The 13,989-nt window shown below is 45.4% G+C and overlaps 2 protein-coding genes across 2 annotated transcripts; one reads left to right on the forward strand and one right to left on the reverse strand.

Moving 5' to 3' along the window:
* Positions 1–5,008: 5,008 nt before the first annotated feature.
* LOC123108568 (uncharacterized) lies at positions 5,009–6,914 on the reverse strand. Its single transcript, XM_044530335.1, has 2 exons — positions 5,890–6,914; positions 5,009–5,785 (listed from the first exon to the last, which is right to left on the reverse strand). The coding sequence occupies exons 1-2, from the start codon at positions 6,843–6,845 to the stop codon at positions 5,269–5,271; spliced, it is 1,473 nt and encodes a 490-aa protein (XP_044386270.1). The 5' UTR covers positions 6,846–6,914; the 3' UTR covers positions 5,009–5,268.
* Positions 6,915–12,328: 5,414 nt separating this feature from the next.
* LOC123108569 (uncharacterized) lies at positions 12,329–13,199 on the forward strand. Its single transcript, XM_044530336.1, has 2 exons — positions 12,329–12,745; positions 12,837–13,199. Exons 1-2 carry the CDS (start codon positions 12,364–12,366, stop codon positions 12,926–12,928), a joined length of 474 nt encoding a protein of 157 aa, XP_044386271.1. The 5' UTR covers positions 12,329–12,363; the 3' UTR covers positions 12,929–13,199.
* The last annotated feature ends 790 nt before the right edge of the window (positions 13,200–13,989 follow it).

Genomic DNA, 13,989 nt, shown 5'->3' on the forward strand with positions numbered 1-13,989 from the left:
AACGGTAACAGCACCTGCAGTCGCCGCCACAATTGGAGCTAGTTGTTAGAGAACCGTATCGCGGGGCACACTAGCTAGGTACGGCGCCCAATAAGGAGAGACAGAGGGAGGCAGAGGCCAGAGGGTGCTTGCCTTGGGGGTTGTAGGAGCAGGAGACGCGCACGTGCAAGCTAGGGTCTGGAGCTTGCCTGGCGGGGGCGTCCTGATTTCTTCTTCTCTCTTCTTATAATATAGGGTGATCGAGGGCGTGCTGGTAACATACGTTCTTGTCCAAGGAGAGACCTTCTCGGTTTGTAAGATTTCTGTAAAAACCAACCAATGTCGGTCGATGGGCACTTGTAGTTTCTTCTTCTTTTATTTCCGAAAAGGACTTGTAGTTTCTCAAACACACATCCCTACAACGGCTGCGTCTGGACACGTCTACAGATTTTTTTTTTTTTGAAAGATCCAGCACTGCTGGCGTTTCATTGATTTAGAAGGAAGAAGGCGGGAAAACATGATGATCAAGCGATCAGGTGGGTGGCTAGAGTAGAGCCCATGAAAAAGAAAAATAAAACGGCCTTGCTATGCTAAGGGAGCCAGCAGAGGGCCTAAGAAAAAATCCTTAGGCTATAATTTCCCGACTGTCCCCAAAGGGGCTCATGAGATGCTTCGCTCCCGCCACTCTCCATTAATCCAGAGCACGCCGGACTGCAGCGAGGATGAAATGAGCCGAAAGGCACTTGCCTCTGAATGTTGCCTCATTTCGCTCCTGCCAGATCTCCCAAGTGATCAGCACAATCATGGACTTAATCCCCCTCCGCACCTCACTCGGAGTTTTTGCGATGATCTCTCTCACCAAGGTAGTGGTGTTGATGTTTGATCTCCAGGTGCCCGGATGGAGCGCGTCGCAGCCGTGCCATGCAGCCGCAGCCAGCCAAACCGCTCTGGAGACGGGACATCCCAGAACAAATGCTGGAAGGACTCCAGATGCCTTGCACACAGGCCGCAGAAGTAGTTGTTGGGCCATCCTCGTCGTTGCAACCTATCGTTGCACCATAGCCGATCCTGGTGGAGCAGCCAGGAAAACATCTTCGTTTTCGCCGGCGCCCACGTCTTCCAGAAGAGTTTGGTGAAGCCCGGCCTTCTTGAGGTGTCGCATTGAGCCAGGTAAGCTGAGGATGTGGTGTACGCGCCGGAGTTGGATGCCTTCCATCTGATGACGTCCGAGACCCCTTGCACCAGCGCGATGTCGGCCGATCCAAGGACGCGCCACAGGCCAACGAAATCTACCACCAGGTCAGCGCGGTTGCCGTGCTGAAGATCAGCAATCCACCGGTCACCAGTCAGGGCCTCGGCCACCATCCGATTCTTTCTCCTTGCATGTTGATATAGCGCGGGAAAACGCCTGTAGAGCGGCCCCCCAGGCAGCCAGTTTGAGCGCCAGAAGATTGCCCGCTTCCCGTCGTGCACCGAGACCTTGGTGCAATCCTCGAAGAGCCGTCAGTCAGCATCGTCGCAAGGGGGGTCCGTGCCCACCCATGGTCGCTCCGGGCTTGTCCAGGCAAGCCAGAGCCAGCGTAGGCGGAGCGCTCTGCTGAACTTTTTGAGGTTGTGGAGACCTAGGCCCCCGGAATCAGTCGGAGAGCACACGCGTTGCCAATTCACCTTGCAAGTGCCGCCGGTGATCTCCTTCTCATGCGCCCACAGAAATTTATGATGGATCTTGTCTAATTCAGTGAAGAACTTCTTTGGAGCTCGTAGAACGGTGATTGCGAAGGTGGGCATGGCCGACAGGACGGACTTGACCAGAACGCGCCGGCCGGCCAGCGTCAGGAGCTTGCCCTTCCATCCCGCGAGGCGGGTTCTGATTCTATCCAGGACAAATTGAAGTTGCACCATCCTTAACCGCCCCAAGGTTATTGGCAGCCCTAGATATGTGAGGGGGAAGCCCACCTGCTTGCCACCGAAACTCTGGAGGATTTCTGCCAGGTTCAGATCAGTGCATCAGATCGCGGAAACCGTAGATTTCTCCTGGTTGATCGTTAGCCCCATGGCCTCCCCAAAGAGTTTTAGGATCCTCATGAGCGCCTTGACCTACTCTTTGTCAGGGTTGGCAAAAATCATAGCGTCATCTGCATACAGATTATATGGGAGCCGGCCACCTCTTCCATCGACTTGTCGTCATTGTTGACCTCCGGCGAGCTAGAAGCAAGCCAACTGCTATCCATCATGTGCGATGAGCCTGCCAGTTAGCCGCACTATCAACCAACTCCTACTTCAGTTCCGTCGAGAGGCTCTCCCACATCACTCTATAGCTCGGGGTTATGGTGGACGTGGTGCGGTGCAGATGCAGTGTGGTTGGTGCTTGGCGAGGAGGCAACATCTAAATGGCGTGTGTCAGCTAGGCTAGGTGGCGAGTTGTGGCATTGGAGGCGCCAGAATGGGTTCTTCGGCCGCCATGTCTGTTTAGTGTCGGCAGGCAGACGAACGGGGGCCGGTTTGAATGTGGTAGATAGCTGCCCGTCCCGTCCGGTCACGTCTCTTCAACATTGGACAGTCGTGGAGACCAGGACATGGACTAGGCGGCACTCTCTGCCGGTGCGCCACTTCAATGTCGGCTCCAGTGAGAGGTCGCGTTCACTCTAGGCTAGCATAAATGTGGCGGTGGCATTCGAAAGCGGTGCTGAACGACATGAATGTGTGGCAACGACTTCACGTGAGAGAGTATGCAGGAAAGGGAAAATGTTTTGGTGGGTCTGGGGTGTCAGACGTGTACGTGGTAGTAGTCTGGACGCCCACAAAAGTGTGTATGCTTAATCTTTCTAACATTTGATCAATAAAAGGCAAAAGAAAATGATCTTTTCTAGTAGTCTTATTTAATTTCCTAAAATCAATATCATCCTATAACCTGTAACAACTCCTTATGGGATAAGTTCATTTTTATCATTAGAAACAACAATAATACTGCCTTTCTTTCGGGCACAATGAATAGGACTTACTCATCTACTATTAGCTATATGATAAATTATACCTCCCTCCAGTAGCTTTAATATTTTTATTCTTACCACAGACTTCATGTTAGCATTTAAGTAACGTTGATGATCGACAATAGGTTTAGCATCGGGCCCCATATAAAAAAAATTGGCATAAAGAGGGACTAATGCCTTTAAGACCATCCAAAATATAACCAATTTTTCTTGGGCGGACAGTTTTTCTTTATGTTTTTTCTCGCTTAATTTTTTAATTATACCAATTTTTCTTTTTCTGTTTTTTCCTTTTTCACTTTCCATCACTTTTTAATTTATTTTCTATCTTATGTTTCTGGATTTCTTATTTCTTATTCATTTCAATTTTCTGCTCTCCTTTTGCTTTTTCGTTTCACTTTCCTTTTTCTTTCATGTTTTAATGTTTTTTGCTTTTCATATTCTTATTCTATTTACCTAAAATAAATTTAAAAACATTAATGGTAATTATGTGAAGTTTGTTTATAAACGTAATGTTTTATACATGATTATTTTCCTAATAATCAATGCACAATTTTTAATAAACTTAGAAAATTTCTCAGATACACGTCTGATTTTCTTCATTAATGTTATACATTTTTAATGCACGTTGAACATTGAACATTTTGAAATACATGATAAGTACTATTCAAAATATTTTTACATGTTTTAACACGTGATAAATGTTCATAAATACAAGATAATATTTCGATTACGAACAATTTTGTTTTTATATATACATGAGAATTGTTTTAATGACATGAACAATTTTTAAATACATGTTGAACTTTTCAAATATACGTAAGAATACATGAATTTTTATAAATATTTCAACATATTTTTAGTAACATGCACATTTTTTAATATGTGTTGAAAAAAATTTAAATACCTTTTGAACTTTTGAAATTGGATTTTTTTCATAAATATGACTGAACACATTTTCAATAAAATGCTTGTGTTGCAGAAGCGCAGGCTCCCATCACTGGCAATATTTGTAGGTAGTTTATTCCGGGAGAGACTAGTGTAAAAGCAGCACCTAGTGTGCAAAAATAGACAAATTCAATGACATTCGTTGGACCTTGATTGGATGTCTCAGATTCAAAGCACGTGAGTTGGTAGAGCTTCCTGTTTATTTTCTGAAAACCCCCCTGACTAACAGTTTTGTATAAATTGATCCCTCCACCATGTCCCTCAAGCTGAATCCCATTTAAGATCCGACGGATGCCATTGGTTTTTCTATTTTTGCACATTAAGTGTTGCTTTTACACTAGTGTCTCCCGTTTATTCCCTACATATAGAAAACGACGGAATAGAACGGTTCATTCTTTTTTCTTTATAAAATTGGCCGAAATTGGCTCCCATCACAAGCACTTCATAATCACTTCTAAATGGCTTTTTGCGCCATCGACGTGACGGGTCATCTATTATGTTACTAAGAGTGAAGTAAACCATTTTCAAAACAAATATTATGCTTTGCTTTTCTCCCATGATTACCCCTAAATCAGCTCTTCCTCAATCCTCAGTTGTGCCAGACACCTCAGTAGTCTCACCATAAGCTAGGGGCAAATATAAAAGAACTACCACATTAAAAAGGAAAGGATTGCCATATGGTTCTACGCGCCTAAAGGCGGATGAGCGGAAGGTCAAGCTGTTCCAGCATCTTCTCGCGAAGCTTCCTCACCGTCAAGTCTCGACAACGTTGGCACTCGGTATACAAGATGTACACTCCGCTACCAGCAGCCTCCAGCAACCACCCACTATCACCCCTTGCTACCTTTAGAACATAATTGTTCTATCCGCCAAATCTCTAAATTAATGTGCTCGGTATTGAACTTTGTGGCTAGATTCGATGCGACTGTGTCGAGTTTGCAATTAAAATCTTCGCGGGCTTGTCCGGAGCAACAAATATGACACAGCGAACCAAGGGGAGTGCATTAGTTGGAGCAACAACGCCGACACAGACCAACCAACTTTTACGTATCCATGGTAGTTGAATTGCATTTACATCACATCTTCACAATAGATGAACCAATTAAGCACTGTGTTGATGCATTGTGTTCAACAACTCTATACAACACTATTTTTGCATTCAAACCTACCTACCTACCTAAGCTTATTGTAACTAGTAACTCAAATCAGTGGATGTACCGTTCTGCTCAGGAAGAAGGTCGATACTACATGGTGTGTACACATAAGACTCTCGTACTTTGGGCCAAAAAGCAATCCATTCACCTCGTACTGGATAAAGATCTCCCAAATACTCACACTTCATCGTGTCCAGATATTAAGCGAACGCACAACCATTGCCAACTTCTCGACTGCCCAAGAGGATAATCTCCTTGTGAGGATGGTATCCTAGCAAGTCCAATGAACTCATGGTCATATAGTCGCCATCGGCATAGTCATCATTTTCATCATCATCGTCATGTTGTTCATCATTAGAAACAAATCTATCATCATTGTCCGAGTCCCACTCTCGGTATCCTTGTTCTGTTTGTACAGCCTTTTCATGATCCAAGATCCACGACTTGTCCTTCTCTTCACAATTTTCATGCGAGAGTTGGCTCAACGGAGGCTCGAGGTCAGCATTGTGAATCATCGCCCACACCGGCAGTGCCCCACGAGATGCCTCTGTTTCTTCTGTCAATAGCCATACTCGGAGTTTGAGGTAGTCGGTTGCGGTGTAGTACACCCCTTTCTTTGACTTGCCTAGATACGTTATCGGTTTTTCCCACCAGTTGTACGGGCTAACAATTCTTGGGGATTGGATCACTTGATACTCCTCCGTCATAACTGAGAATCTGAAATGTATAGTAACATAATTTATTTGAGAGAGAAAAAAAATATCCTTCTAAAGCCATATTAATCACCAGATTGTAACAAACATGATTGGACCAAGTAGTACCTCATGATGAAACCAGCACGGCATTGGATGTAAAGAAATTGCTGCCAATAAATGGTGTATCTTCGGCGAGGTCTCCAATTACTTTGCGCACGAGGTGACCAATCCGTGGCAGGTGACCAATCCAAAATGATTGACGAGGAATCCGGCCACATGTCTGCCACCGTCCCTGCTGGGTCACTTTTCCGTACAAAAGTCCTCTCCGACCACTGTCCGGTGACAGATGAGAAGACCTGCACCACGTATACCAGCGGTGGCCATTCCATCAGGCCCATTGCGTCCCTCACCTCAGAATGCTCGCTCGAATGATAATGCGGACGTGTTTCATCCTCTTGTGAATCCATAAACCAATCCTCTCCGTCGTCGTCGTCGGTGTCGACCTCGGGCCACAAATCGCCATCTGCAGCTCCGGCCATGAAGAGCCTTCCCACATTGAACGGCGGTGGTGACGACTTGACAGGTACAGGGGGCTCGGGCATCTCGGGCAGCTGGTCAGGGAGTAGGAACACCTGGAAGTGGAGAGACACGGCAGGATCAAACACGAGGTAGGCAGCGGAGCCGATTCCCCAGTTGGCCCCTTGGGCGCCGGGGGGAGCTCGCAGCTGCGCCGATCGCCAAGTCACCGGGTTGTAGACGAAGCATGTTTCTTCAGACGTGCACAGCAGCAGGCCGTTGCAATGGTCGATGACCGCGTTCCACAGCGGCGCAAAGCCGAGACGTGTGTCGATGGTACCGTCGAGGATCCCCCGGGAGAAGTAGCCGACGTCGCTCCACCCGTCTCTGGCTGTGTAGTTGATGAATATGCCGCGCGGAGCCGCCGGCAGGAGGTGCGGGAGAAGCAGCTTGTGGCCGTCGATGACACGGCGCCAGTTGGCGCATACGCGTCTGCACGCGGCGAGGTGCTGCGGTTGGAGCACGCGTAGGAGAACGTCGGCGAGCACCACGTCCGGTATCTCCATGGATCGATCGATCGCATGTACGCGTTGTTCGATAGATTGGTCAGGGACTCAGGGTTCGCTTGAACTATAAAGGCGGCGCCGGTGCCGCAGAGTTTGGTCCAAACTGTTTTCGTACTACTTGCAGGAAACCTACATGCAATTGCAAACTTCGTCGGACCACAGTCATTATAATTGCGAGAGGCCCAACATCAAAACTACGTTCGTGTTAAGCCCAAAAACCAGGCCCAGCTTCATCTCTTTTCTGAAATATTTAGCTTAGCAATTAAGAAGTTCAATTCAACTAGTAGAATGCCCGTGCGTTGCCATGGGCTTTTCAAATATTTTAGGGAGTTATGTAAACAATTATTATGTACAATTTCACATGTAGAGAAAAGATAGTACGACCACAATTGTATAAGAATTTAAACCACTTCCCTTGCAACGTAGCAATTTGACAATGAGTACAATATAGAATGATGATCCAATTAAAAAACGGTTACAAATTAAGATCTATTTGATGCTCTTAAGAAATTCTTGCACAATATCAGAAATGTTGACTTTATTCATTGGCACGATATTTGAGCAAGTATAATAAAAACGTCTTCCTCAACTCATACATGTCATGCACAAGCAATATATGCAGTTGGCATGAATAATTCCCGTCGAAGGTCTTAAAATGTATAACAGAGAATACTCGTCGTACAAATTGGGTTTACTAATTCGTTACCATTCCACGTGAGCATAAAAAAGGAGCCAGACAAATCTCTCCAATTTTGTAAAATAATGTTATCTCGAATATACTGATAATACAAATAAAATGTATTAGTATGGTCCCAATGCATGGTAATTCGAAAGGAGTGCCTAAGCGAACTAAAAAGAAATTTATGTTTTAGTCAAACTCGCTTGCCGCTGTTCTTCCTCCAAATGTTTTCCCTCTTTCTTCATCCATTGATCCAACCACCTCCACTACACCCCACCTTTCATTGTCCGGGACACGCCCACGGACGTATAGCATTGCTTCTCGTCCACTCGGCATTTCCAGACTCTTCTTGATAAATGTTGATCTCGCTAATCATTGATGGTTTTAATTGAAGAGCTAAAGATGCAAAGTTCACGAACTAATCTTTCCTCAAGAAGTCTTGAACCAAGTGTCGAGAGCACTCATAATTGTAAATGTATGTTATACTATATCAATGCCAACATCGTCCTTCAGAACATTGGGAAGAACAAAATACATATTTGATCCTCTTAGAAGAAATGAAAAAGATTACAAAATATATGTCCCATGTAGTCAATAACTGCAAATTTTGAATAAGCTTATGCTTGAACTGCAAATTTTGAATAAGCTTATGCTTGTACTTGGCTCCAAGATCCATGTTGATAGCCCTTGATCTGGCTACTGAGCTTCTCCTAGCCGCCTCAACATCATGCCATTACCAAACATGCAGTGGATGCCTAGTGGGACAAGGATTAAGAAATAATATGAAATGAAAAATACGATGGCTGTCCATTCCCTAAGACGATCCAAGTAATTTGACAAAACAAATCGCGACCATCTTGTATAATCTAGAAAAAGCAACTAATCAAGATGAAAATCAGCCCCTGCTCACATTCATGCTCGCTGTTGTAATGGGAGGCAAGGAATGGGGAGACCAGGAGAGGAAAGGATACGCTCGATTTGCGTGGTATGTCACCTTAGTGAGGCTGCTGCTGCAGACGAGAAAAATACGCACCCATGATGTTCCTCCTCCAGCACGGGTCGTCGCCCTCCACCGCGGTGGAGACCATCGTTCCCCTTGTCTCTCATTCGCCGCATCTCCAGCGGAGGAGGCGCCGGTGGTGGCAGTGTGGGATCTGGGATCTCAAGGGGATGGAGAGACGATGGCGGTGCAGCGATCTCGAGGGCATCGAGAGACGACGGCGGCGACATTTAATTGAGGAGATCGGGAGCCAACGGCGGCGCCACTTACTCGAGGGGATCGAGAGGACGGCGGCGGCGACGGGAGGGGATCGAGAGGAACTCCTCCTGCGGGATGGTTTTCTTGGGGTGCGTGCGTGGGGTGGGGTGAGGTGGGGTGGGGATGTGATGAAAAAAATGACGAAAAAAACGGACGAAAAAACCCTTCTCTGATGGGACGAAAATTGACCGGCGGAGACTACCAACTGCTCCATTAGGAGTAGAGATGAGTATGCTAAGGCCACAATGATGAGTTACTCTTTATATAATCCAAAACCAGCACACTCCGTTATAATATTTATTTAAAAAGCTGGGTTGTACATAAATCATGTAATATCTTCCAGTGAAGTTGGATAAAATCTTGAGAACTAGCTAGCCGATGAAGGCACACATGTAGTTGATGATGCAGGTTTCATCGCCAACCCTGCGGAGCACCTCGCAGCAGTCCTTGGTGATGTGCACCTCGCCGTAGAGAAGAGCCTGGAGGACCTGCCCCGCGCACATTTTCGGCGTCTCTGTCACAGACCTGTAGCAGTTGGCTTTTGGAGGTAGGGGGAAATCTACAGGGGGCTCCACATCGATGGACGAGGCCACTATGAGGAGGAGGCAGAGCGAGTGGCCATTGTAGCAGACTGGTAAAGATGAGAATGGATGGATGTTGTTGTACCATAATGTCATTGCTACTATTTATAGTGAGATCTAGTGTGTGCTTTTTTGGGTTCTTGTACAACGGGTACTCAATTTATTCTCATTGATTACACGGTCTGGAGGATTTAATCACATGCATCTTATTACATAGGGCATTATTGATAATACGCCTTCTTTTCTCTGTCTACTTGATTACATGCCATTTTTAATTACAGAAATTATAATTTAATTTCCAGGGAAATTTATGCCAATCATGCAAAAATACCTTGTTTCTCTTGTGCCAATTTTTACTTACTGTGATCCTTCCCGCATACCTGGCCCGATGGAACTAGCACATTGATAGATTAGTGATACTCCTCTTATCCCTCGTGTACAACATGTGACTCGAACGACACTAAGAAATTAGCGCTGTCTTTGCCGTAGCTTCTCCACGTCGTATCCTGTGAATCTGCCTATGTTCGTGCACCCAGCACTCCTGCATCTCGTCGCTATCATCCATCTGATTCAAATCCTGCATCTATGAGCGACTTTAATTATACTGTGTTAATTTTGCTCCAGAATTCGATCGGCGTTTGTCTTCACTGGATCCACTTGAATCCAGTCTTCGTTCGTATGTGTTCATGTATCTTTAGATTGGATTCTTCTGTTGTACATTTCTCTTCATCAACGGCGCAGCGGTTATCTTCAGTGGATCCACTTGGATCCAGTCTTCATTCGTCTGTGTTTATGTGTTTTCAGATTGGATCCTTTTGATCAAGATTTCTCTTCATCGACAGCGGTTGTTGTTCTGATGCGCTATACAAAGAGTAGAAAATAGTCAAAAAATATTAACAAGTCATTATTCAACTAGATCATATTGAATTCATGCATCAGCCAACTCATCCAAAAGTCCGAACTGATGGAGGGAGGTGGGCAATATATTTTAACACTCCCCCTCACGTCTAGGCTATTTTAGTCCTTAGACGTGGGATTGATGTAGGCCACAGAATCGTTTTATTTAATACTGCGTTGGCAGGGCCTTGAACTGAAGACCTCTTGGTTCGGATACCATATTGAATTCATGCACCAGCCAACTTATCCAAAAATCCGAACTGATAGAGAAAGGTGGGCAATATATTTCAACAAACCAAACTTGGAGAAGGTCTACTATTTGGTACTCACAGCTCTCAATAGTTCTATCTAGCAAATACGAAACCAAACAACTCAACTCCAAGCATAAAAAAATTGATTATTTTTTACAGGAAAGCTAGCTACTACAGATGTAGTATATATGAAAAGCATTAGTTGCATCATACGAAGCATTGCATCGATGCATATAGCTAGCTAGCAGTAGTACGGAAACAAAATGATAGTTCGGCTGGTTGGGCGGTAAGCCGCGTGCATTTTGTCAGAGACTCAGCTTATAGTCGACAAAACTTTTTTGGGTTTTTTTTTAATCTATTGTATGTGTCGGGAGTTCCATTACGGCATCTTCAAAAATTTGTTTGTTAGCTTCTTGATAAAATATGCCATGTCATCAATCAACACTTTAATATAGAAATACTCCAATAGATTGTATCTAATTTGCTGAATAGAATGTGAGATAATAAATAGCATGCTCTTTCATTCTACATTGCAGCTTCTGCAAGGGGTGTTGGTTCATGTACATACATCCTTAGTCTCTTTCCTCATTTATTATATGACACATCATCAAATATCTTATGTGTTAAAGTCTACCAATAACTATCTTACAACCATTGAAGATGCCCTTAGGCAGTACTTGGCTGTAAGAACCACCATCACGGTTCTGTAACCTAGGGCTTGGCTAGGCTTTTCACCGTGCGGGCCACGACGACACTCGGCATTTACCCTACACGTGGAGTTCTTAAATACGTGGAGTGTTTTTCGAATCATGTCACGGCGTACATGGTGGTACACCGAGCACTGCTATTAAATTTGCGCCATTGCGTCGCCACATGCATGGCTTAGAGGGATATAAGCCGAGTGGTGGATGTAAAACTCTAGGCGCACTGAGAAGCAAAGGGCAATATATGTTTTCATGTAACCCTATGGCCTCTGTCATGGCAATGTATGCAGATCTTCACTAAGAAAACATCTAACCGGACGTGATTAATTAGTATCAGTGACAGACCAGAATTATTGATCATGGACGCGGTCAGCACTTATATCTCGCTTATGAACAGGCTTATCAGAAAACAAATGTGCTGACCATCATTCTAGCGCGTTATTCGGTGTGATCATGTGGACGAGACTTGCCTGCTCCCCCAGCGTGCTTCCATCCGTGCTCCCGCATACGTGACATGATTTGATTGAAACAAAATAAGGCCCGACCCCACCCCTTAAAATCAGGGGGGAGATAATTAGATTAGAAAGAAAAAAAAGAAAAAGACAGTCGTAGAATGAAGTGCGAACTAGGATGAGAGCGTGAGGAGGGAGCAGGCAAGCCGGATCCGTGACCATGTGGCACGCACGTCCGTTAGTCCCGTTGAGATCATGCATATGCTGCGTCTTACGCGGCCACGTCGTGGGCGGCACAAACATGCACCATCATATCATTCTGAGTTGTATGCTAAATAAAAACTCCAGACCCACCCTGAATCATATCATTCTAACTGCCAGCTATGCAAAAACTCTTACTGCATGCCTGTCTTCTCCTAATCTCCGTGTTTCATGGAGAGAAAGGATCTGTTATGATCAGCATGACTGCATGACATGAGAGTCAACATCTCGTGGATTGAAAAATAAAATAAACAACGTAATCGAATGAGAATAAACACAGTGACAGACTAGTACGCCCATGGAACATGGGCAGCACGTACGCTCCAGCTCATTACGTTGGTGAACACATGCCTATAAGACATCCAAGCCGGAGACCCCTTTCCTCATCACACCTCTGTACCTCACCATAGTCGACGCAGCTAATCAAGATCGATCATGGGGCACCACGTCCGCCGATTAGTCCTGGTGCTCCTCTTCGCCGCCGCGGCCATGGCAACTAGTGAAGTGGAGACGACGCCGCCGATCCCGGACCAGATAGTCCTCCCGCCACTCCCGTCGCCGGCCGACATCCCGGCCACGCCGCCGTGCCTGAACAGTATAACCGTGTGCGGGGTAGTCTACGGGGACCCCTCCAAGCTGGCGCCGTGCTGCGTCGCGGTCAAGAAGCTCTTCAAGAGCGACCCGGAGTGCATCTGCAACGCCGTCGGTGAGGCCCAGAAGTTCGCAAAGAAGTGGGGGGTCAACAACACCGTCGACGGCCTGGAGATGTTCCGCCAGTGCCAGATGCCTACCACCAGCTGCGACCCCCGAAAACCAGGTTAGAAAGATGCATTATTTTCTTCGCCAATATATTCTCATAATAGCTATTTAGATTTATATCGAAGCTCTGTTGTTTGGTGAATTTGCAGGATCAGAAAATATTGGAAATGCGGCCCATACTACGCGATCCTTTGGTGGCTTTCAGATCCTACTTGTCTTCCCATTATTCTTCATGATGTAGGCCTGGAGTGCTGGAGGGCGAACTTTGCTTATTTTTTGGCACTCCGTTTCTTTCATTTTTAATATTAGGGATCTTGTTTATTTTATATGTTTGATCACACATCAAATAACACGATAAACACGCGCACACAAAACTAATAGCCAAGGGCCCGTATTGTGCCTTTTGTTTTCCTCTTTATTTTTATATTCTGGTTTTCTCTGTGCTCACAGTTATAATAAACTCACGCACCTGGCTGTGTATATATACACAACCATGACCATCGTGAACCCAACTCCTATACGGACAAGCTACCTAGTCCAAATAGAACTCACGCTAACATAAGGAAACTCTAAACCGATTTGTCTATACTTTTCTATATTACTAGTACTACTAATTATCCGGCAACCTTGATCACACTTATACTAATCCTAACTAAACACGCTAGCACCCACGGCTACACTAGCCTAGTTAACTAGCATACTCCTAACATAACTCAAATTTCTTTGGATTAAGCTAACATCCGAGACATGCTGATATTAGTCGATGTTTGATCTTGTAGCATGAGCACACATAGCACATAATCTGGTAAATTTGGCCGTTAAAATTCAGCCCCATCAAGATCGGGAGGAGCATACATTTCGAGTTTTAGCATATGTGGTGGAGTAATAGATATCTCTAGAGACTCGTTATGTCATTGTGCTAGTATGTAATTAAAGATACCGTCAGAAGAGGATGGGCCAGCGAGTCCCGCGTCGCCCCCGAGCACCGGCCCTACATCGAGCACTGGGATACCATGTCCTATGAGATCCTCCATTCCAACCGCACAGGCAAGTGGTACGGGCCCTTCACCAAGATGCTAGAGATCCAGTCCATCATTCGCAACAAGCAGGAGGCGGTAGTGGTGATGAACTTGCTGATGGATCTGGACTTCGAGCAAGTGCCCAAGGCTCACGTGAACTTTAAGTAAGCTTGCATACATGCTGCCTGGATAATGCTTTAGATAGGTTGTGCTCCATATCAATTCACGATCGAGTCCATGTTTCTTTTCATGTTCGTCAAGTTGGTTAATCATCGGATCTAGT

This window comes from Triticum aestivum, chromosome 5A (genome assembly GCF_018294505.1).
Source record: "Triticum aestivum cultivar Chinese Spring chromosome 5A, IWGSC CS RefSeq v2.1, whole genome shotgun sequence".
Classification (NCBI taxonomy): Eukaryota; Viridiplantae; Streptophyta; class Magnoliopsida; order Poales; family Poaceae; genus Triticum; species Triticum aestivum.